This window comes from Ostrea edulis, chromosome 7, assembly GCF_947568905.1.
Source record: "Ostrea edulis chromosome 7, xbOstEdul1.1, whole genome shotgun sequence".
In the NCBI taxonomy this organism is placed as follows: Eukaryota; Metazoa; Mollusca; class Bivalvia; order Ostreida; family Ostreidae; genus Ostrea; species Ostrea edulis.
Window position 1 is genome coordinate 62,917,282 of NC_079170.1, and position 25,626 is coordinate 62,942,907.

General features: G+C 35.4%; 1 protein-coding gene across 14 annotated transcripts in view; it reads right to left on the bottom strand.

The window, feature by feature from the left end:
* Positions 1–2,874: 2,874 nt before the first annotated feature.
* Positions 2,875–25,626, bottom strand: part of LOC130048360 (IQ motif and SEC7 domain-containing protein 2-like) — a 62,727-nt gene continuing 39,975 nt past the window's right edge. For 9 of the 14 annotated variants that reach the window (XM_056144987.1, XM_056144996.1, XM_056144995.1 and 6 more), the window contains 12 exons: positions 20,759–22,270; positions 19,082–19,243; positions 13,633–13,714; positions 12,314–12,346; positions 11,617–11,791; positions 10,107–10,246; positions 9,072–9,197; positions 8,825–8,924; positions 8,218–8,339; positions 7,469–7,685; positions 6,328–6,377; positions 2,875–4,705 (listed from right to left, as the gene is read on the bottom strand). In XM_056144987.1, coding sequence (XP_056000962.1) covers positions 4,490–4,705; positions 6,328–6,377; positions 7,469–7,685; positions 8,218–8,339; positions 8,825–8,924; positions 9,072–9,197; positions 10,107–10,246; positions 11,617–11,791; positions 12,314–12,346; positions 13,633–13,714; positions 19,082–19,243; positions 20,759–22,270 — 2,935 coding nt within the window. In that variant the 3' untranslated portion in view covers positions 2,875–4,489. The remainder of the gene's footprint in view (positions 4,706–6,327; positions 6,378–7,468; positions 7,686–8,217; positions 8,340–8,824; positions 8,925–9,071; positions 9,198–10,106; positions 10,247–11,616; positions 11,792–12,313; positions 12,347–13,632; positions 13,715–19,081; positions 19,244–20,758; positions 22,271–25,626) is intronic. The other 5 variants (XM_056144988.1, XM_056145000.1, XM_056144997.1 and 2 more) reach the window with 2 other exon arrangements.

The following is a 25,626-nucleotide window of genomic DNA, read 5'->3' on the forward strand; positions in this document are numbered from 1 at the left end:
CGATATTTAGTTGAGGCAGTACATACCAGATATTTAGTTGAGGCCAGTACTTACCCGGTATTTAGTTAATGCAAGTACATACTGGATATTTAGTTGCGGCCAGTACTTATACCCGGTAGTTAATTGACACAGTACATACCCGGTATTTATTTGAAGCCAATTAGCCTTGTGCACAGCATTTATCTGGTATCTACATGTGTGTGTAATTTTGTTTTAAGAAAAATACGTACACGTATTATAGCTGACTAATCCTTGGTCCGGTACAGCGCTAGCAACATTGGACGGTGGATTTTGGCAGCAGTAACACGATCGGGTCTCCCTGCTTCTACTAAAGGAATAAAAATGAACACTGTTTGACAGACACGCTGCAAAACACTGCACAGAGCTGTCCGTTTTCTGGACTTCAAGACAAGAAGTGCTAGTGGCTTCTTCGATGGTCCATTTTGCAGAGCACGTCTGAATGGAATTAGCAGTGGACAGTCCAGACAACACATTCAACAGTAGCATCCTCCATATAATCAAGGCCATGGCACCTCTCGACTCCTTAAGAAAGGATAGGTATAATGGCCACGCCTCAAATTTAGTCATTTGTAAGGTACGTTGTTTTGATGCCATGGCACCTTTAATAGTATATAATTTCATTTAATACAGTGTGTTTTCATGTTAATTGTAATTACATATACCTTCATTTAATACTGGACTTTCATTGTTTGTTTTTATGCCGGTTATAATTACATATACCTCGTTAATTAATCATAATCAATGATTTATCCTTTGTTGGCTAAGTTCAAATATTGTGTTAATTGGCGAGATGTATGAAATTTTATCTTATTGAAAACTAATGCAACGATTGGATTACATCACGGGCACATTGAACGTCTTTGGTGCCCTTGATACTCTTTTCTTGAACAATTAAGTGTTGTTAGAAATTCTTTTGAAGAAAATACAAGAGTACATTTTTGGGGTAAATTTTCTCGCAATAGATTTTTCTTATAGTACACGAGCTCGGGTCTTTAAAAGAAAATCGGGAAGGGGTCCTATATTTTTCAATATTTATATGTCCATGAATACAAAGATGTTCAGGGTGAAGTTATCAAATCCAAAACGTCCATATGGAACATGGAGCCAAGTATATGGATAGCACTTTATAAATGTTCTCGTATATCTTTTAAGAACTAAAATTTGAATGTCAGGGAATTCATACCCTGATATAGTGTACCAAATACCCGAATGAACCGAGGACTGTAATCTGTCAACGATAAGCACGAGGCTTGATATTTTAAAACTGTGCTCCATGCATATTACAATAAAATACTAGATTTATAATCAATTATCAGCGATAATTTAATCTATTTAGTATTCATTAAACATCAAAAATTGTTATATTCAACGTACAATATGTACAGTCCCGTGGGGATTCGGGTTCGAATAGGTCCTCAGTACCCCTTGCTTGTCATGAGAGGCGACTAAATGGGGTTTCTGATGAGCCTGCAAAAACCGAGGCCCCGTGTCCCAGCCTGTGTGGCACGATAATTGATCATAAACATCCCTCCCTTCTCAAAGGCCGTAAGCGCCAAGCATAGGCCTAAATTTTGTAGCCCTTCACCGGTAATGGTGATGTCTCCGTATGAGTGAAAGACGTTAAACAACATACAATTAATCAAGCAATATGTACATGATGTGCAATACATAATTTAGCGCTTTTAATATCAGATCTGACGCGATTTTGTGATATTACCTAATGTTTGTCTACGATAATTAACACATTTTAAATGAAATCTATTTAACAAAATCCGTGAGCTCTGAAAAGTCCGAAAAGAATATATATACGCAATGGGGAAAAGAAAGAGAATTCTACGAATTTACAGCGTATTGCCGTCACTGGAAGAAAGAGAGCAATATTTGTCGTACAACTGGGTTACACCAAGTCATATAATGTACGAGTTATATACTAGATAGTTGGAAGACATGTTTTAACTTTCACACACCTTAACATGGCAGAATAGTCAACTTGATGACGGAGGTCACCGACTGGAAGAAGTAAAAATGTAACTTTAACATATCATTGTTACATTCTTAAGTATAAACTATCGCATCGTAACTTCATGGTGCATATCTGCAGAGCCATTCATAACATATTTAATGATGTACGTCTCCGATTTATGCATTGCCCACCTGATGTTGTAGATATATGGATACATTCTAATTACACAAATAGAAGCAGTAGACCTACAATACAGCATCCTCACATCTTGTTTGAAATTCCATGTTGGTTCTGTTGGTTGTCCCCCACGATTATATCATGTAGTTGCGGTGTATCATTATATAGACACATGTGCACCAGTAGTGAAACATACAGGCTCTACTGTCGGGAGATATATTCTTGCATCTGTTGGTTGGTAGATATAAGGCCAACTGTTAATGATGCAAGCGAATCTGAATAATAGCAAATTTTGTCCCGAGTTTGTTTTCTTGCAAACGAATTCCATTTCTTGGCCACAAATTAAAATCTGAACTGTCCTACATTAGCCACTATATTGATGCATGTCCAATTCGTCATTCAAAATAACATGGAGCTGGGTTTCCTTGAGAAATGACTGATCTTTTTTTATCATTTCAATTACGGTATCTCCATCTCCAAGCGGGAGAGAGTTTTTTAAAAAGGTTTTCCCCATAGCCTCCTGGCAGATGCTAGAGACGTCACATGCATGCCATAGTGATTAGTGAAGGGTATTTAATTTCAAAGTAGAAATACTCTTGACGACATTACAAATTAGAAATTAAATGGGAATCTTCAAAACATCATAACCAATGGCTTGTAGCACGTACTCGTCTTCAATTCCATTAACAACACATAAACCCCAAAACACCTCCTATGTTTATATGCTGTTTTTATTTTCTCTTTGTGGGTTCCTGAAACTAACAAGAACAAATATTTCTCCATATACATGTATCTGACATTTAAAAAAAATGTTTATTGCAGATTATGACAGACAAAAAAAAATTGTACTGATAAGAGACACTAGCTCACAGTAGCCTTGGTCCTCAGTACTTCTAGTACATTATGTAACTGTGCACCATCATTAATACTGTGTAGGCTTCGTCTGGAATCAGAAATCTTAAACTGAACTAATTATACTAATCAACTAGTCTAGACACAGAACTTCACAAAATCTGCCAAACTGTTTACGGAATTTTACAAAAAAGTAGTCATTTATATATTAACCAAAAAGTGCATTATATTTCACAAATTCAGAAATATTAATTTCAAGTAAAGGTATATGATAATTAGAACTTCAATGCATTTAAATGTGCTGATTGATACATCAATATATAACTTTTAGCTTAAAGTTTAAATGTCAGGTGAAAATTCAAAGTACCTCAATACAGAAAGAAATTATTGCAATTTGCAAATTCTAGACGAGTAGGATATACAATGTACATCTATGCAAGCCATGGGCACAGATAGTGTTGTTGTTACATGTTGATTTCAGAAAACAATATTTTCCCCTATTACATACTGTTCTGTGTAGATTTCAAAAACAATATAGTTTTGTATTATGTCATAAACTTGGACACAGATATTTTTAAGAAAACAATATTTTCCCCTATTACATACTGTTCTGTGTAGATTTCAAAAACAATATAGTTTTGTATTATGTCATAAACTTGGACACAGATATTCATGAGCTTTTTAAAAAAGCATTTACTGAATTCATTAATAAAAAAATTATTTCCTAAGCAACAGAAAATCAACTGACATTAACAGTACCAATTTTTTCCTTCATAAAAAGAAGTAAGCATAAAATATACAGTGAACACTCACACCCTATGATGGATATCTACCACACCTATTTGAATTTACAATGAAATTTACATCCACAATACACACATGTACTATAAATTCTACATCACATGATTTTAATAAATAAATATTAAATGTCATTAGATTTGATGAGATTTCAATTTGTTATCACAAAGTCGATTCCAGCTATACACCGACATGCACATTGAAACACCACTATTTGGCAAAGTGAACAAACGTCAAACATGCCAACACTTTTTTCAGACTTGTGTGTAAAAGTGTTACAAAACAAGTTGTTCAATATTTCCTGCTGGATTGTGTAAAACTTTAGAATATATTATCATAGTATTCTAAAACATAACAATTTGATTACAAGTTTATTACATCATTGCACTACATGAATTCGACATGTTCCGGTATTCCCTATCTAGGACATGATTAAGTTCTTGTGACAATATTTTTTCTTTCGCATGTGACCAGCATGACATCCAGTGACCTTTCATCTTTAACCCATGAACAGGCGGTGTCCATGCTCAGTTCTGTGTTCATGATGCCAGCATCTTAGTTATTGTTGCACAGAACATATTTTTCATCCGGCCAGCAAGAATGCACAGCACTTTCCTGTCAGGCGTGCCTTGCGTTGTCACCTAGGTTACGACCTTGAGACTTTTACTGCACACCTTTTCAGACATCTGTACCCACTGGCAACCCCTTCCTGAGTGACACTGCCTGTTTCCTTCGACCTTTGACCCCTGACTGTATCGTGGGTGATCCCAGAGACTGTAGACTAATTTGGCTGGTTTTGGGGGTGGCTGGTGACCCCCGGGAATGTAGACTGGTCTGACTGTTCTGTGATGTCATGTCCCCATATACCACCACTCCCCCGGATCCTCCAGACGCCTATCAAAACAAGTAATACACATAAATATACAGGCCTAGTTTGTCCTACCAAAACAGGTGAGACACATAAATATACAGGCCTAGTTTGTCCTACCAAAACAGGTGAGACACATAAATATACAGGCCTAGTTTGTCCTACCAAAGCAGGTGAGACACATAAATATACAAATCTAGTTTGTCTGTAATATTGGAGTAAAAAAATGATGGAAGCATGAAGTAATTTGTACAGGCGTTACAATACAACACTATAATGATCATGTTAATTACAAGACAGTGTGTATGATACATGTATCGTCAGTATGTTGTAAGTTATATTTATCATTAATCACGAATGATTCTGATTGCGGCATAAGTTTAAGTGTCTTAAATTCTTATTATTTTATGAATTTTATTTGTTACTTAATACAGCATGTTTTGTATCTATATCTGGGATATTATAGGGTTATTGGAATTATATTGGTGAATATTGGCACGAGTTGGCTGTAAAAAATGCACGAGCTTGCGAGTGCATTTTGACTGCCAACGAGTGCCAATATTCACCTATATAAGTTCAATAACCCTTTTATTATATAGCTAAAGTATTTAGTTGTTACATTATATCCCTTTTCATTCAAACTGCTCCAAAATAGACGAGAATTCATCAATATTGGCAGTGTGCAATAACAGCATGCATTTCTTAACTGTTCAATATTTAACCCATCATTAATGCATGAAGCAAACTGATTTTGTAAATGGGGCATCATAATTTATGTACAGTAAAACATTTTGCTTAAGTAAATATCAAATACCGGCTCTGTCAGATTCGGAGGACCGTCGTCTGCCATTTTGGCTTGTTTACGTCATAACGGTAACGTCCATATTGAAAGCTCATACTCGGAATGTTTTGGGCGCATACAATTTACACAATGCAAAGTTAGCGTTCAATAAATCCTCAGGATATTGAACGCTAACATTCTCTAGATTTTACGCAGATTTTATATTAGACTATTTATTAGCTATATAATAAATTATTTTATTGATTTTATCTGTTACTTATACACCATGTTTTGTATCTCTATCTTGGATATAATATGAAATGCAATACCACCACAAAATTGTCAAAGTCAAAGTTATAAAAACTGTATTGGCATATCATGTTCAAATCACAATGTGCACCATGAGGTAGCCTGCGATACTCGGGCCTAGTAATTTGCATAACAGTTAATCATGCAGAAACTATCCCATCATATCCTAATAACACAAACTACAATCTATTTCTTGTTTCTAAATGTAAATTTTGACAATTCAATTTCCTTTCTTGAAAAAAAAAGCATAGACTTTTATGGTCATTTGCACATCTTAGTGGGCGACTATCATCATTACTGAACACTTTATTCATAGAATATAAATCTTTAATGTATTCAAAAATTTTAATGCAAAGGAGGCTGGTGCTCTGTTGATGTAGCTATGATAACTGCATTTTATGGTAATACTGAGCAACCTTGCTTCAGCATTTCAGATGTCAAAATTTAAATCCTGTTAATTTTCAAAAACGATGGATTTTTAGTTCACACTAAAAAAGGGGAAATTAATGTACACATGGGATAATAAGGATGAAATATATAATCCATTAATGTACCCACCACTCCACTGTCCAAAGATCCACCACTGCTACCTCTCCTCATCCCTTGACCTGTCAATCAGATGGGATCCATTAACAACTGTCGTGTAATGACTTTTTGTTCTGAATCAATATGTACAATAGTACTCGTTACAGTTAATCACGGATGAAATGAGTTGTGAAGCCCCCTTGATGGTTGTTGATTGTGGGGGGAAATGGGCTTCATTTCCTCTGCCTTCATCAACAAATCATATGAGGTTTTAAAGTATGTGTACAAGTTATCTCCCTTGTACCATGCTACACCTACACAACACCACCATCTCTAATGATCATACATCCCTCAGCAATGTCTGCTAACCTTTGTTGGTTTAAGTTTTGTAAGATTAAGCTTTAATTTCTGCATTAAAACTTTACATGTACGATTGCTCCTACTTAATTGAATTTTTACCTGGTTATGCACTTAATACCCCCCCCCCCCCCCCCTTTCCAGGCACTTGGATGAAGTTCATTTCTAAGGATAAAACTCCCCAACAGAAAATTTCTTTCATGAGCTGAGAGATGTGCAACTAAATGCTGAATTTATCAAACAGCAACTCTTCTCTACATTCTTAGAGGGCCGGGGGCAAGACAGAGAAAAATAATAGTGAACAAGCATATAAAGCACATACCAATATACTTACTGTTATAGTGTGAAATATCAAATACTAGCAAATAATGTAAATAGAAATCAAAAGTAAAGAGGGAAAATGCAAACTCCTGATGGTCTAAAGCTTTAGGGAATTCCAGTACCAGTTTATATGGTTCATTCATGCATCTAGATTTCAAGTCAACCTGTCGTGCTTCTAACCAACTTCACAAATATTTTATGATCCTAATTCAAGATATATCAGAGTAATAAAAATAAATTATCCCCTTTGAATACTGATATACAATTGTATGCAATAGCATTTATTCTGTGATACAGTTTAGAAATTGTCTAAGGTGTGAATAGATTTATTTTACAATATTGGAAAGACATCATTCACTCTGTACATTGCAAACATGCATATTTTGATTATTCAATCCATCATCCCAAGGCATTTCAATCTATCAGTACAGTCAGTCCATGCTATGGAGTTTGCAAACTCAAAAATGCAACAAAAGTAGGTCATGCGCATGCGTACCTTGACATAGATCAGTAAGAGAATTGGACAGAGGAAGTTTCTGTAAGGCGGGGCAGTCGGGGGCTGACAGCCTATTTATAGATGGATCTGATGGCTTCATGAGCTCGTACATTAATACACGCGAGTCGTCATTTGCATAATGTCTGTCGAGCGTGTTGTGATTGGCACTGTGTTTCTGCAGCTCTTCTTCTATACGTATCGTTTCCATTCCATTGGTCTAAAGAAAGAGAAGACAACGATATGAAAGTGTCATCACAAGCTCAATATTTTCCTATCTGCTGAATTAAACAAACTATCTTCATACAAAATACAATTCAAAGATAGGTTTCAAAATGATAGTAAAATGAGATTGATACATGAAACTTAACTGACCTTGTGTAAAATATTTTTAACATCATTGTACAGTGAACCTTGTCTAATCCGACATGAACTGGGAGAGATAAATTTTGTGTCGAATCAGACAAGATGCCAGATGACACAGTGTAAAGAACTTGTAAAACAAAATAATTGGGGATGAAAATCGGGTCCATGTTTACAGTGACAAGGAGTAAACAGCTATCAGATGTGGTATGACTATATTGCCTATCATCTAAATGCATTCAAGATTTTCATCAAATACATCCCTATTTTAAAACCTAGCTAGTTCCTCATTTTGAATTTTTAAACATTTCCCTTCACTAGAATTCACCATACATACATGACTAAATTGAAACATTTATCATGCTTGTTTTGGTGAACTTAATGTTTACCTCCAAAATTGCCTCCCTTAGATCATCCACAAATTTTTGTCGATCGTGGTCATTTCTAGCATTCAGCGTGATTAGTACTTTATTGTTCACACCTCCCACCAGCCGCACGCCGTACTGATAATCTGTAATAGTAACAAAATCGTGTACCATACTGAGTGATAATTAACAACAACCACAGAATATTACATTAGTATAAAACTAAGACACACTGAAGTTCATGTATTGCCTACTGTTCTTTTTTTTTTTTTTAAAGACTTTACATGATAAAGGATATACTCTGCATAATGAAAAATGTTGCACTGAACCTTCTTAAAAAAAAAAAATTATATTCAAATTCAATTCAATGACAAATTTCACTTTGAGGAAAAATAATTTGTGAAGGGAACATCATTCAAAGAAGTAAAGGGCAAGTAATGAACTACTGACCAGACATTCACACACAAAAACTTGATCCGTTACTGTACAAAATCATTTTTCAGAACGGCAATATTCTTATACATGACATTTCCAAGAAAGTCTCAATCTTTTAAAGAAAATCAATTTTGCAAATACAGAGCTACTGCTTTGCTGGATGCAGTGTAGTAAGAAGATAAAGCTGGTGACTTACGTGAGGTTTCAAACAGATAGACCTGCATGCCGCTGAGTGAGAAGGACTGTTTGTAAGAGTAGGTAATGCCCGACTTCTTCTTACTGAATATTTTCGTAATCTGAAATCAAAGAAAGTTCCCATTTACATACAGTGTATATACATTTGTCAATTAACATGAATATCTGACCTTAGCATGTATTTCACCTAGCTATCAAAAGAACAATTTTTGAAGACAGATAAGAGTTGTTCCTCTTTGTGTACTAACCAAAAGTAGGTCATTGAACAGGAAGACTTCTCGCTGATGGAGACCAATTTTCTCTTTTTTGTTCGGATCGTGGACTTCATACAAACGACAGTAACACACCAGGCGACGGTGGGGAAGAGCTAGTTGCTGGGGAAAAAAAATGACTAAAATGACTTCTGTATCACTCAAACTTTAAATTGAAATTCAGTACGTCACATCTAAACACACACTGATTAGTCATTGCACGACTCCAAAATTTGTATCCTTGTGCAATGTTGACATGAAATCTACTGCAGTTATAATCATTGTGTATGTGTATCCTGCAGAGCAGATTTCATCAACAGAGGGCATGCCAGTCTTGATTTTCTGCATGAAGACACATAAAAGTTTACTTTATAAGAAATCTAACAAAAAATGAAAGCAGCTTTGCTTAAACATGTATGTACCATAAGGTAGAAAAACAAATATAGTATGCCCTCCATTGATCGCATTTGTTGGGAAATTTGTTTCAGCAGAAGTTTCATTACTTAGTAGCTACAGCATTGGAGTAGCACCAGCTGACTGTTGTTACGAGGACAAACATTTACATGTATAATATATAATGTCGTATCAAGGATTATTGTCACCCTGTGTAGTTTTCACCTTTCTACACTTGCAGATGGCTTCACCCCATTCTAAATCTGTCCAGACACAGTTGTCTTCAAAGACAGAAAACTGTTTTGTTCAGTCTTAAATTCACCCACTGACAATCAGAATGGCCCACTGATGGGGGCGAATATATCCCTTTAACATACTGCCGAGGGTTGAACACTGGGTTAGAATATATAGAGAAATCGAACCTCTTTCACTATGGTGGAACCTCGATCGTTAGAGGGGGCAACTATATCCATATAACACAGTACTAACATACTGCCGAGGGTTGGACACTGGGTTAGAATATACATGTATAGAGAAATTGAACCTGTTTGACTAGGGTGGAACTTTAATTGTAATTGTTAGTTATTAACTAACTAGTTTCTTGCCCTTTCCCTAATTAACTGTTGTTTATCTACTTACTGGTTTCTTGCCTACCACCGTCTGCTCGACCTTCATGACCTGAGTGACATGGTCGACCCCCGCGCGGAACTCCTGGACCTGGATTCGGTTGTAGATCCCAATCAACATGTCTCGGTCCACATCTTGACCATCATCTATGTCTGGGGATCAAATCAAAACAATTTTTAAGCAAAATATTTTTAAACTGACGTATTGTTAAATGTATTTTCTCTGAAACTAACTTGTTTTGCATGTTGAAATTTACAGTTTAAATTCAAATTGATACAGACATCAGCAGATTCCTCTCACATGAACAGATGCCTTACCACTTAATTTAAAAGGTCACATTGTGTCAAACTAAATGATCTGGGTTATGTTTTAGCAAAGCTAAGGCCCTACGCTTGCAATTAGAAGCCTAATTAACAATTCGACATCAAACTGTCTCCCATGTTCAGCAGACATCTGTTATCATTAATGATGCCTATTTACAACATTGGGGATAAACCACAGCAGAGGACCTGAAGACTGGAAAACCATGCAGCACTGTGGTGAGACATGCACCACTGTACATCTCCTACACTGCACACTTCTCAAAACCTTCCAATCTGATCATTTCAAGATAAACAGATAATGCTCTAAATATGCTTTTCTATCAAGATTTCTGTCCGGATACAATTTCCAACTGAATGAAAATACAAAATAATGTATACACTGTATATATTACCCTGTACATATTCTGGTTTTGTCAACAAAGCTTGGTTATAGGATGCAGTACATTTTTAAGCATAGTTCCTAAACTCAAGGGGTGCGTTTTACAAAAGAACTTACGACAAACTTTACATACTGGAATTTTCAACTTTATTGTAAATCATTCACTCCGAATGCAATATATTTTTTAAAGAAAATATTGAAAATTCAGCCTCAGAAAAGTTTTGATTAATTCATTTAAAGTAATAACTGTGTAATACAATTTAAGCCTTGCGACTTTGTCGTAAGTTGTTGTGTAAAACAGGCCCCAGGTTTTACTTTCAATTTGACAAATTCATCTCTTTCCTGGTATTACAACTGATCTCCAAATATTCAATATTAAATAATCTTGAATTATCGTTAATAATCTTTATACAAGGTATCACCAAATACATGTATATAGACAGGCTGATGCAAACCTTCACCGACGACTTATTGTTCATCATTTATTATACGCTTATCTGTAACAGAAATTCTTCTACATTTCAATTTCAGCAACATTGGACCTATCACACATTATCTTGCTATTTCTCTTGACACTGCAATTTACCATTCTTCCCAATCTTTTCCGCACAAGATAAACTCTTACTTTCCATCACAATACCGTCATGGCGTACGTCTGTACCAGTGTACCACCCATCAAAATGGAAGACAAGCTTCAGTTCAATTCATTTTGTAGTTCATTTTGTGGTTCAATTGTTTTCGGATATGAATGCTTGCCTGATCTACGTCTGCACTACATAGAACCAAGTTCTCTTATGATACAATGGTACAAATAAATTACCTCGCAGATTCCTGATGAAATCATCTACTTTCATTTTGCGTTCGGCCTTAATGCTGGAGTTATGAGAGTCTGTGTTTAACATTATGATGGCGAATGCTAAGAGGAAGATTGTGTCCAGATTTCGGAAATTCTTGATTTGGTCAGGGTTACATGCACAGTAACGGTCAGCAAACGCCTATGAAAGAAAAACAACTACTATGGTAAATCACGATTTAAGGACATGTCCTAAATTCTGCTGTAAATCGGTATCAAATAAGCTTATAACTCTCTAGAAGACAGAGAGAAATAGCTAGAGGGGGACAGTGACTAAATATTTCCTTTGACTAAAACTTTTGTGTTTTGAGAAAGCATATCTGTGGACTTGCATACAGTAGTTTATTTTATAAAGGATAGAAATTCATACCACGAAAACATTGAATATTAGACTCCAACCAAAATTAATTACTTTACTGCAAATATTGACTGGTGAAATTAATGTCAGATTGGCAGTCCATTCTTTTTTTTTTATACACAGCATTGGATTTCATGTAATCAGCAATAAATCCTTGCAGAAAGGCCTGAACATAAAAATGAGAATGAAATGCTTTTGAGTACTTTTTTCATCATGCCTATCGACTTTTCCCTCTGCGATCTTATAATCAGCTAATTCTGTACTTTTATTAGACACACAGAGGGGGATATCTCCATTGAATTTTACCTCCATTAAACGCTCGATCTTCTGTGCTTCACCCTGAAACGAGAGAACAAATCATCAGTCACAGCTCCCCCAAAAAAACCTAAAGATAAAATTCTACACAAAATAGATAGGGAAAGTACATACAGCTTGTTTCTACACTGTTCCATCTGGCTCCAGAAGTTTATTTTAATTAAGGGGCAGATGGTATTCAGTAAAACCAGAGGTTTGCAGGAGACCTTAGTCACTGTGCAGTCTTCCTTTTTCCTTCTCTCTCTTTTTATTATCAGGAAACATCAACTTCCACTGGGTTAGAATTCATAGCTTCATCAGGAAGTGATTGTGTGGGAATTCTGATCATTTGGTTTTTTTTTTATTTTATGCCGAAAAATTAAAGTTTAAATATATCTGATTATGAAACAAAAATTAAATATTCAATCCCAAATGAAATGTTTGCTTTAAAAAAATAAGCTGTTGAATTCACGGTTTTTACAATCTACAACTTTTTTTTTCATCAAGAAGCCGGGAGAAGAGAGAGATGGATAGCTATGAAGTAGTCAGAGACTTGCGAGTCACAGAAGACACGGTCCACCTGCCAGACAGACAGCTATTACAACACAATCTAATCTACAGTCTGTCTGTCTGACAAGTGAACTCTACCGACCTCTTGACCAATCACTTTGTCAGAATTCAGTGGCCCTTATCTTATCTTAGAGGGATGCCTTCCACACTGTGAGGTGTAGCACCCACCAATATCATACCCCTGATCACCTGGTAGAGCCAGCCTCCAACACAGCATAAATCTCACTAAGATGTAATTACATTTAGCAGAAAGAGGTATATCTTCAAACATCTTGTGTAAGTAGACCCTTCCCTGTTTTCCTCCGTGACAGAATTATCACTCTCTACCCACCATATTTGTTACATCAAAGGATAGATTTCCAATCATTTGTCATCATTGATATGTTTTGTCTAATTTATGGGAGTATTTTCTTCTTCTAACAACTATGAGGAATTACAGAAATTTGTTCTAGAAAACAGAAGTATTAGAAATCTGAAAACTTATACCCAAGACTTCGCCCTCCCATATTTCAGGGAAATACCATCTACAATATGCAGAGGTGATGTATGCTAGCTGCACTAGACCAATTAATATGTCAAATCTAATCGAGAATCAAAATAAAATCTTCCTCCTACACAAGCAAGCATTTAATTTTCCATCATAATTATTATTGGTGGTGATGCCAACATAGGAATTATTAAAATCATTGTTGATGCTAATTACAAGCACATACACTACTTCCTGTGGAATTATGTCTAAAAATAGATCAAGCGACACTTACGGGCATTCTGAAGTAGGACTGGAATTTCCTGAGGGCCATGTCCACCTGGAGACCGGACAAGTCAATTTCTTGAGCAAAGTATCTGAAATAGAATGCCAAACACAATGAAAACACAAGTATGGATGAAATGTTTACTTATTGATGTCTACTGTGCTCATAATACATGTACACAAATTCAGTAATGTGCAATAGCAAATTACAAAAAAATTGTCTGCATACCATTACATATAATGAGCACAAGAGATGTTAGAAAAACAAAGTAGTTCCACCCGCCTGTGACGCCATCAGATTTTGCAAAATTAATGATTTATTCAGAATTATGCATAACAGATCGAGAAACATAAATTTTGTTGGAGTCTTTTCCAATAGTTATTGTAAAAAATCTTGTTAACCATAAAATATTTCAAAATGTTTCAAAATATTGAATCCAAGGGCAATAACTCTGTTTCCACTAAAATCTTTATCAATTAGTCCATTATGCAATAGATTCCCTTTATTTTTCACAGACGTTTATTTTTAAGACAGTTGTTATGAATACTGTTATATTGTTTTAACCAGTTTAGTGAAGTTTTCATAATGTTGTTTAAGGAAAATTGCAATTTTCTGATGTAGATATATGATTCTGTTTATGCATATCTCACATCTTAAAACGTGTGCATGATGACCTATATATTTCACTTGATAATTCATTAGTTTTTACTCCAATAAATTGAAATGAATTGACTTTTCATACTTTTGTCAAATAATAATGCAAGCATGTAGTTGATGCTTATACCTAACTCAGATTTAGATGTAATTTTTTGAGGGTGCCTTTAAAATGTCCCATTTCCTGGAACTCTCCATGCTTGTCTGTCAACAAGCTGGATTATATAGCCATGGATGCATTCTTAAATGTAATTAGTTGGACATGCATTGTGATGGCAATGTTATTGTTTAGCATGGCAATTTGATGTCATTGATAATTATTGTGAAATGAACCATACATGTACGACACATTTCAAAGTTTTTCATAGCAAAATCATGTTGGAATGAAAAATCAGTACATTAATCATGTTGGAATGAAAAATCAGTACATTTACATGCTTAAAGAGATGGGGATGAACAATTTTGATTCCATTATAAACAAATTTCATTACATCCAATAAGTTCATAATATATTTTAGAACTATAGGATATGAAAATTTACTATAAGCATGAATTCATTATAAGCGTGTTCACAGCAACCGTATTTTACTGTATAATGTTTTCGTCTTAGGATTTGCATGGGTTTATCATTATTTTCTATCTTGAACTTGGAGTAGATTAAATAGGATTGTTAAACTTTGCCATGTACTTAAACTTGGCAAGGATAATGGCACAACTGTAATACGTACACTTAGTGCGTGTGTACATCTAGACAAGTTTAATTCATAAAAATTGATTGGCTCTCATTAAAGACATTTACTTATTACATAAAGCACTACAGCTTTTCTTTCCATTCTTAAATTCTTTTTCTAGTTTATCATGGATTGGTTATCAGGGTTATTGATAAACTTAAAGCAGATCTGTATTTGAAATGATTTTATCTGGTTCCAAAAGGCTGCCAGTGAAAACATAAGATGGTTAACAGCAGATTAACACTTTCTTAGAACAGTCTCAATCCCATCAACAGAGGATTAAATTTACCCACAATCCTCTGATATATATGTATATAAATATCCTATCAAACAGATAGTGATGTTACATGATGCAGCACCACATGCAGCAATGTATGAAATCTGCACGTCAGACTGCAGATCCCAACAAAAGCTGCAGACAAATATAGATCACAATCATCTACTGCCAGCCGAGTTTCTTCCAAAGGAATCTTGCTCTGAGTTTTAATAAAATTTTACAAATTCCTTAATAACTAGGAATTCTTTTGTTACTTGGAGATATGAAAGCATGCATCATGATGTACGTATTGGCAATTTAGATCTAAAATTCTAGGAATATCAGATATTCGGACATTATCAACTCTTTAGCAGCATTTCCTGTCATGTCCAACAATGTAACTATAACCAACATCACTTTAAATCAAGAATACCAATTTCCAAATTATCCCCCTCATTACACTCTTATTCTCTACAGGACTCAGGATCTGACCTGAAGATCACCCAATTCTCCATTTAAAGCATTAATCCATGCTTAACCTGTCCCCCCATGTCATAGATGTCAATTTCTCTACCTGAAACAAACACCTGGGTTTCTTATCTCAACACCTGATCTTGCATTCAGAATCAAAACAAATTACCCGCCCCCTTTTCTCCCCTGGTTAACATTAGTGATGCACTGGGAATTAATTAGCTCCTCCATCACGAAATGCCACAAATCTCTGAGTGTCACGTCAGATGAAAGCTGTAGGTGATGCTGCCACATGCTCCCCCTAGCTGGGTGGTCAGTGCATGTAATGCTGGGGAGGGGGGGGGGGGGGCAGAATGAATTCAATCATTCTGTACCAATATGATGAAAGCTTCCCTCATTAAACCTAATTATTTGAAATCAATATCATAAATCAAAGGTGAAAATCTGCGCAGACTGTTTTCCTCTTTCTGTTCTGCTTGGGGAAAACAAAATATTTTGATTTTATATAAAACATTTATTTTTTAAGTCTCCATTCAAAACATGAAATTATCAAGGAAATAAAAAATACTGCAGGAAATGAGTGTGCATCGTTGGGCTATAAACTCAGCCCTTTTCGATAAATTTGATCACTGCAGCTGTGCACTGTAGATAAATCTTAAGACAGGAGAGGATTTAAGCTGGAGACTTTCCATTAGATTTCACTGATGATATAACATTTATCTCCCCATCTGATGTTCAAAACATATTAACTTTGCATCTCTAATCCTTGATGTTAGTTATAGATCTACGTTAACTTGGGTAACGTTCGTCGTTTTGGAGGTAATTAGGTTCGTAGCCCCCAGGAGGTGTACATAATCATGTTTTTCGACTCCTGGATATTTTCCAAGGAAAACAATAAAAATATGAAAGTATATAATATTCCACATAGATAAAGATGTTTGCAGTTAATAATTCATAATAGTGACTGCCTTCTTTAATTTCTATATCCATTCAGAAGAATTTAATTTCATAATTAAGTCTCGACATTTATGATTATAAAATTACAGACAAATGAAAATGACACTAGAAGGTCATGAAAAGATTTAAGTGAAGTGATCCTCAATCACAGACCTAGTTGACAGTGAATAAGGTCAGCAACCATGATTTCTGTCGCAGCTAAAGAGCAAATGCAAAATTGGCTGCAAATTGCTGAACATGCTAATGTTTGTGAATCGATCAGGCCACTCTGTACTTTTAGTACCTAACATGAAAACTTTAAACTAAGATTCAAGGGCCCTCTCAATGGTCCATTAAAGCTGAGGACAATAGATAAGTCCTGCTTGAGTTTTGTAAAATGTGTTCTAGTGAGATCTTCAACCAGCTTCTGGGGCTGCATCATCTACTAAAGCAAAATATTCCTGTCAGAGGAGATATTATCAATTTGGCTGCACCAGTCCCTGGTACACACAATTCCTTAACATCATCTCTTGAATATAAATTGACAAAACTGTCTAGTTGCAGAAATCAACATTTAGAAAGGAAATAAACAGTAATGCCTTTTTCTTCTTTTCAGATCAATAAGACAATTTGAAGGTGCAAGTCTCACAGGACCAAAATAGCACAGTGCCATCTGGAACCCTCAGACACTTCCTGTGAAAAAGAAATCTATTTCTGGCCATCAATAGGAATCCATTGACTTGTCCATCACTTTATCCAACATGAGACCAATTTCTCCAGTGTCCTAATTGGGTATAAATCTTTGATGCTTCTGACGTAAACTATGTCTGACTGGAATAAACCTATGTATATATTACAGTTCCTGACATTACTGGTGACTATTCCTAGTGCTAGCATAACATTTCAAAATCAAAGAATTACTTTAGATGACATTTAATCATTCTAAGAAATTGTCAATTTGTAACTCTGACTCTATGCTATCATTCACTTCAGAAGGCTATCATCCCATGGAGTGGACTGGCTGGGTGTGCAATAATACTATATTACAAGCATTATCTGCCTTTTAAGAGCCAGTTCCTACCATTGAAGTAATACTGCCAGGGAGAAAGTTAACATACATTATAAATTGTCTACATGTATGTAGATGTCATTCATATAGTACTCTGACCTGTAGTCTGAATTGTTTGTTTGCCCATCTGTTGTTAGTTGAATTTGTTTATCTGTAGATTATGTGGCCTGTTGTTAGTTGAATTACTAGAATCTGTTTCTCTGTAGATTATGTGGCCTGTTATTAGTTGAATTTGTTTATTTGTAGATTATGTGGCCTGTTATTAGTTGAATTTGTTTACCTGTAGATTATGTGGACTGTTGTTAGTTGAATTTGTTTATTTGTAGATTATGTGGACTGTTGTTAGTTGAATTTGTTTGTCTGTAGATAATGTGGCCTGTTGTTAGTTGAATTTGTTTATTTGTAGATTATGTGACCTGTTGTTAGTTGAATTTGTTTACCTGTAGATTATGTGGACTGCTGTTAATTGAATTTGTTTATTTGTAGATTATGTGGACTGTTGTTAGTTGAATTTGCTTATCTGTAGATTATGTGGTCTGCTGTTAGTTGAATTTGGTTTCCTGTAGATTATGTGGCCTATTGTCAGTTGAATATGTTTACCTACAGATTATGTGAACTGTTCTTAGTTGAATTACTAGTATCTGTTTGTCTATAGATTATGTGGCCTGTTTTTAGTTGAATTTGTTTACCTGAAGATTATGTGGACTGTTGTTAGTTGAATTTGTTTATCTGTAGATTATGTGGACTGTTGTTAGTTGAATTTGTTTACCTGTAGATTATGTGACCTGTTGTTAGTTGAATTTGTTTATTTGTAGATTATGTGACCTGTTGTTAGTTGAATTTGTTTACCTGTAGATTATGTGACCTGTTGTTAGTTGAATTTGTTTGTCTGTAGATTATGTGGACTGTTGTTAGTTGAATTACTAGTATCTGTTTGTTTATCCGAAGATTACATGACCTGCTGTTAGTTGAATCTGTTTATCTGTAGATAATGTGGCCTGTTGTTAATTGAATTTGTTTTCCTGAAAATTATGTGGCTTGTTGTTAGTTGAATTACTAGTATGAGTTTATTTATCTGTAGTTTATGTGGCCTGTTCTTAGTTGAATTACTAGTATCAGCTTGTTTATCTGCAGATCATGTGACCTGTTGTTAGTTACAGAATTGTTTGTAAACTCTGTGGATTACATATAATCTGTTAATTGATTGTTTGTTTGCCTATCTGTTCTTAGGGGATTGGTTCATTTGTCTCTCTGCTGATTACATGACCTGCCTGTTTGTCTGTCCGTGGATTAGATAGGACTTGTTGGTTGAATTTTCCTGACTCTCAGGGAGTAACTTACTCTAACACTTGTTGGTTGAATGGCTTCTGGAGGTTCCCTAGGTACTCCCCAATCATCTGCTTACTGAGTCCCTTCCTGGTGATCAGAAAATGGGCCACTTCTGACGGGGTCTCCCCAATAAAGCCATGATCACACAGGAACACAATCCCCTTCTCTGGTTTTCTGCAAGTTTTGAACATATCAATTCATGTATGTTTCATAACTACATTATGCTTGCTAATCTATATTCACAGTACAATGAAACATAGGCCATGTTGACTAATTATACATAGAATAGTACATGCAGAAAATTTTAACCAAGAGCTATATGGTTTTTATGTTTTGAGCACCAGGTGGTATCAAAATATAGCAATGTTACATAGTGATTAAAAGCATTACAATTCAGTTTGAAACATGTTCATGTAATGCCATAATATGGCATGGACATTTTGTAATAGTTGCCAAAAATCAGTAATATGAATGTCAGAGAGCAGTATGTGAGGTTCAGGGGAGTAATTAACCCATCCAGCTAATTAGTGATTGCAGACTTCTCACTGCCAAATCACTAATCTATCCAGAAACACAATGAGTGCCATGCAGTCTCCGATATATAAATGTTCTGTAACTGAATCTACCAGGAAGAAGAGGGTATCATCTGATTAAAACACCAAGCCTAATTTGGAATAAAAGGGTAACTAAATCATAGGAATATTCAAGAAAGGTTTGTTTATTTTGGATCAAATCTGACCTGAAATGCAGTACTTAGTGTTTCTGATTCCAAACTTAATTCCTAAATGTACTTTAAAAATTTAGATGTGCAGGCAAATATTATGAACTTTCAGGTTCACTTTGCTGTCATAACCCTATTTAGAACAAGGAACAATTGAAAAAAAATGGAATTTTGCAGTTTTATTGCAGAAATTTCTCATAATGAAAATCTGAGTCCCCACTCTTGTGTAACATCTGCTTGCTTGGCCCAATGCATGATGGGAAGAAGCAGCTGTTAAATAGTTTTGTATCAAACAGATTGCATGGGCTACAATAACAAACACAAATTTCTGCCTTGTTGAGTCAGAATCAATAATTCGCCATCAGTCACATGCATTTCCCACTTGTACAAATAATATTGATTCACAGATGAGCTAAACAAAGGATATGTTTGAAGAGCTGTGAATAACTTCTGAAACAAATAAAGCACCAAGGAATAGCCTATGTTATGATAAAGATTTATTAAAATTCTGCATCAGGTACAAACTATATACACTGATGCAAATAATCACAACTATTAAAGGTGCGTTTTATGGCGAACTGATGCAGACTTCATGACGTCTTCTGATTCAGTAATGATACGAAATGATTCCTCAGTCTAGTGCTCCACAAGATATTTCATATGCTGACTTGTGTCTTACATAATTTAGCCCCAAATGACATTGCATGTGTTGACAGGTGTGTGTATGATAGCTATACATCAGATTTAAAGAAGTACTTAGACTGGAAAGCAGTGTAGACTCTACTCCAACAAGTTAGAGCCTCGCTTAACATCCCTTATATATACCCTGGTAAAGCGGCACCAAGTCAAAAGTATCTCGCCGTGAACCTCTAGCATGCTGGAGTATGTAGAATCCTATCTAAGCATGTTACAATAGAATATATGTATATCTTCTCTTTCACTACAAAACATAATGTAATAGTACTTACTTATTAAACATATTGAGCCCTATCCGGTAAGTCCTTTTCCGAGACTTGTCAGATTTATGTACCACCCCATGTCCACCATGTTCTGGTGTTCCACTTAAGCGAACTTTACGCTGGTATCCTAAACTGGTCTCACTACCTAAACTAATAGTTTCTGAGCTAGGAGAACTTGAGCACTGGACCTCTAGTAGAGAGTCTGCTTCACTGATTTCGGATATATTGCTCATACGTTTTGGTTCCTGTAGTTTGTTAACACTAGCTGGTGGTGGCGGAGCTCCGTTTGTGTTAATGCCTTTACGTTTCCATATAGGTGAGGCTTCGGGAACTCTGACTGGTACCTGAGGCGGTTTTTTCCCAGATAAAGAACCAGAACTGTCATTTTTACGGAGTTTGATTTCCTGTTGCATGTAATACTTATGGGCTTGATCTGCCATTTGTTTTTGTTCAGGAGTTCGTACCGTTTCTGGCTGGATGTTGTCTATTCGGATTTGTAGATCGCCCTGGCTACCATAGGAGCCAGAGTCTGAGAAATTGGATTTATACGAATCATATGATTCACTTTTATTATTTTCTAATGTATCTGTACTTGCATTGGAATATAGCGATGAGGCGGACATTTTCTTATGATTGTAACCACCCAGGTATAACGATCCATCCGCATGACTCTGATCACTGTGAAAACTCTCTGCTAACACAATACCAGTATCTTTATTTTCCAATAGAGTTTCACAATCCAGACTGTGTGGATCTATCGTGCTGTCCACTGGCGTCGGCTGAGGAGAATCACTAGCACTGCTTTCATTCATTTCAGGACAAGAGTTTCGGTTATTATTAGTTTCGTTGGAGACAGATTTTAAGTCTTTTGGAATATCCGTTAAGTCCACCTCCTTGTGCCGTTCCAACTTTCTTTTATCAGAGGATCTTCTGAATGGTAGTTGTGAATCAAATCTAACATTTTGGTCCAAGGACATTTGTTGTCGCAGTCGGTTTTCACCGAATCGAAGTTTATCACTGTCCACTCGCTTGCCTAGAATGTCCGAGTGTCTTTGTAATTCACCATTACCTTGTAAAATTGGTGATCCACCCAAGAAATATGCATCAGCACTTACTGTGTTGCTTCTACCCAATTCTGATAAACGTTTTGAAAATCTACGTTCACCAACTGCTATTCGTAATTTCTCAAAGTTTTTGTTCATGGTATACTGGCGGAATGCCCTCTGGATAATTTTTGCGGCACGCCGCGATCGTATAGATCCACCATACTTTCTTTCTAACATTTCAACCTGCTTGTCCTGTAAGTCTTGTGACAGTTCGTAGGCCACAGACTGTGACCGAGAACGTTTTATTTCGTCTTCATTTCTTCGAAAGGACCTTTGTCGCTGACAGCGGTTGCTGTGGAGACTGGTCTGTGTGAGAAGTCTGCTGCTTCGCGGTGACTCGAGTGGTGATCCCCCCACGGAGCGAGACCGATTCTTGTTCCGCAGAAATTCCTCTCCACTATGTGAGCTAGTTACACTGAAAAACAAAGGAAAGGCAAATTAAATACATTTGCTGCAAGAATCAAAAACATCACATGTTGTTTTGTCTGCAACGATACCTAGATAACACTGCAATGACTTAAAGAAACAACTAACATGATTAATGTTTAAATAAATATGAAAATGTGTGTAGTTTCTGACTAAAATCATAAGATTAATGGATCAGAGGCCCCCCTTCAGCACACTAAAACATTACTTTCCTCTCTCTTAAAACAAATCATTTTCAACATAAAAAACCTTGTTTTGTATACGCTAACATGATACATCAATTATCGTGACAGCCAAAAAAGCTACCTACAACTGCAACACAATATAACAGCCTGAATCTGAAGAACAAAGGGAATGTTTTTTCTGCCCTTTGCTTCCACAAAAAAAAGACACTGTCATAAAAACAAAATTTGGTGTGTACACAAAAATCCAGATAGTAACTATCCAATCAATAAATGCACATGCCATTCATCTAATCAGCCAGCAATAGAAACCAGTGGACCATAGAGACTCATAGAATGGGTCATCAAAGGAGGATGGCAATGTAATCAATGGGGGTAATCAATACTTTATCATTGTATGAAGACCTCTCCAGACAAAAAAACTGAAGCCCTCCCTCTCACTAACTTGTGATACCAATCTGGAGGACAAAGACCTTTTAATTTTGATACAAATCTGGAGAATATATAACTCCAGGGCTTCAATCCTGGAAAGAAATCTGAGGTAAAAGTTCATGCATCACAAGTTGCTATATGATGCAGCAATTTGAAATTATAAAGAATCATATTTTCCATGGGGACAGCAGCCTGAGCGACTATCATCAAAGTCACTGCACATCTCTTTATGGAAAACAGATGTTGTTTAACACAACCAGACATTAAAAACCTAGCAGGTCTCCAAATCACCTTAGATTTCACCAAGATGTGCCATGCATATTTTCAAAGCAAACATGGTTTATTTTACTTTATAAATTGGCCTTACTTACACAAGTTTGTAAGGTTAGCTGTATAATATCACATAAGCATAATGAGCACCTCCCTAGAGTTTGACAGCTTTGTTAGATTCTTATGGTGTCAAGGACTGATCCATAAACAAGGAGAAAATGAAAGTGGCAATCGGTCTGGTACCTAACGATAAAACACTTAATAACATAAAGGAGAGACTTTAGACTATTGTTAACTTCCTTTGTTTTCTGTAATTGTTCAATTGATCTAATACATAACTAGATAAAAAACTCATGTTGTCAATTGACTCAATCTCATTCTGTGGTGTTGGATAAAGTACATTTAACATGCATGTATATGTATGTCATAAACAATGGATGCAAGAGGTAGAAAAAACACATGTATTTGTTATTCACAATTAAAAAAAACTTTAAAAAGTAATATTTTATACACAATATCAAGACAATTAAGCCATTATGTCAATATGGTATTAATAATGACTATAAAACAATCAGAAATTTTCTTGACATATTTCTTACAACTTCAAAGTCAGGCAAACATGATATATGATGAGCTGTTCGGTATTTTTACCTTTTCATTCAATGAAAATGTAAAAAACACATATATAAAAAACCGCAGATAACTTTAATTTACCTTAATATTTACAAATGTATTCCTCACACAGGTGTTGCAAATCTCACCGTTTCTACCTAAGCAATTGGTCTAACAAGTTTAGTATGTAAACTTCATTTATATATCATTGATTCCCACACATATGTTCCAAACACAATGTATCAACCACGCAATAGCTGAAGTAGAACAGCAATAATACACACATTAAATGTATATCCCCTTTGTAGAAAATTGGACCTTTAGCCAGAAAATGGACTGAAGTGTTTGTAACACAATGAACTCTCTTCTCCAAGACACAGGTGGTCGCTTTTCAGCTACTGAGATTTGGGATCAGTCAAATGTCAATCAAACTTTTCTGGCCACTCAAGTAGATTTAATTTTCGGTGATTAACAGAAGTTGCGTGACATATAGAATTTCAGGTGGAAATCATCCTAATGTCATATCAGGGTAAATTTAAAATTTTGTATACCCGGCATTTATCTACATAATCATATTGGTGGTCCACTGCAGAGATTTAAAGTGCTTATTATAGACAAGCACCCAAGGGGATCATCTGAGGGCCCTTATTCAGATCAGTCTGCTTAGGATAGAGGCACTAAACCATCCTTAAGTGGATTATCAGATTAGAAACTTAGACCAAATACTGGCAGTTTTTTTAAAAGCATTACTTGTACCTTTATAACCTTAATCTTAACAGATTCAATTCCCAACATTCAAGATTAAAATTGCTTATATTATAGTTTGTAATTCATTCAAATGCATCTATATACATGCATGCATTAAAAAGTTTACAATTGTGACGAATAGTTGGTACAATTTTAAAATTTCCAACGGAACACAAAGCCAGGGCTTGAAGCTAACTTTTTATGTCACCAGTCCAGCCGGACTGATGGGGTATAATTTTAACCAGTCTGCAGAAAAAATTACCAGTCCAACAGAGTTTTCCAGAAATAATCAAATATATTTTGTTGATTATCATTAAAATGAAATTTTACTCATTATGCCTTATAATGACAATATTGTAACACTTAAATGTGGGATTTATATTTACGAATCAGATTCTTCCGATTGATCGAAGCATGCCAAATGTGTATGAAATTTCATATTAAGTATATTTTCCAAAATGATGCTTTAGAAAATTAACCAGTCCCATTGGACTGACTAAAACAAATGTCGGTCAGTCCGCCAGACTTTTAGCCAGTCACAGACTGACGGACATATGTTAATTTCGAGCCCTGAAAGCCAGAAATTTTTTCAAGAGAAATAAACCCTCACAATTAAAATTTTAAACGGTATTGAGTCCAATTGAAGTGCATATGATTGACTTCTAAAGTATACCAGGGGACAGGTGGGGTGGGGTTTTTTTCTTTCAAGAATTCAGGGAAATTATGATATCTATATATATGCATGCACATACATGTACAAACTTCCGTACATATGCAATTACATAATTCTGTTTTTGCAAACTATAATGTTGTGTAACTCTTGATCTGTTGCACAACATTGTTTGTATCAACATGATCAAGTACCATCAATTTAGCGAGAACATATAATCATTAATATGTATACAGGTGTAAATTATAATCTCCCAATTCAAAAATGGAAGTATTTATATTGGTAAATACAAAATTCTGCACTTGAGTGAAGAAAAACTAAAAACAAGAAGATGGTCATGCCTTACCAGTGTGAAAAGAAATCTAAAAATCCTATCATCATCAAGCTGACCGTTGATCTTCTTAACCTATATTTCATCCAATTCAAGCCTCA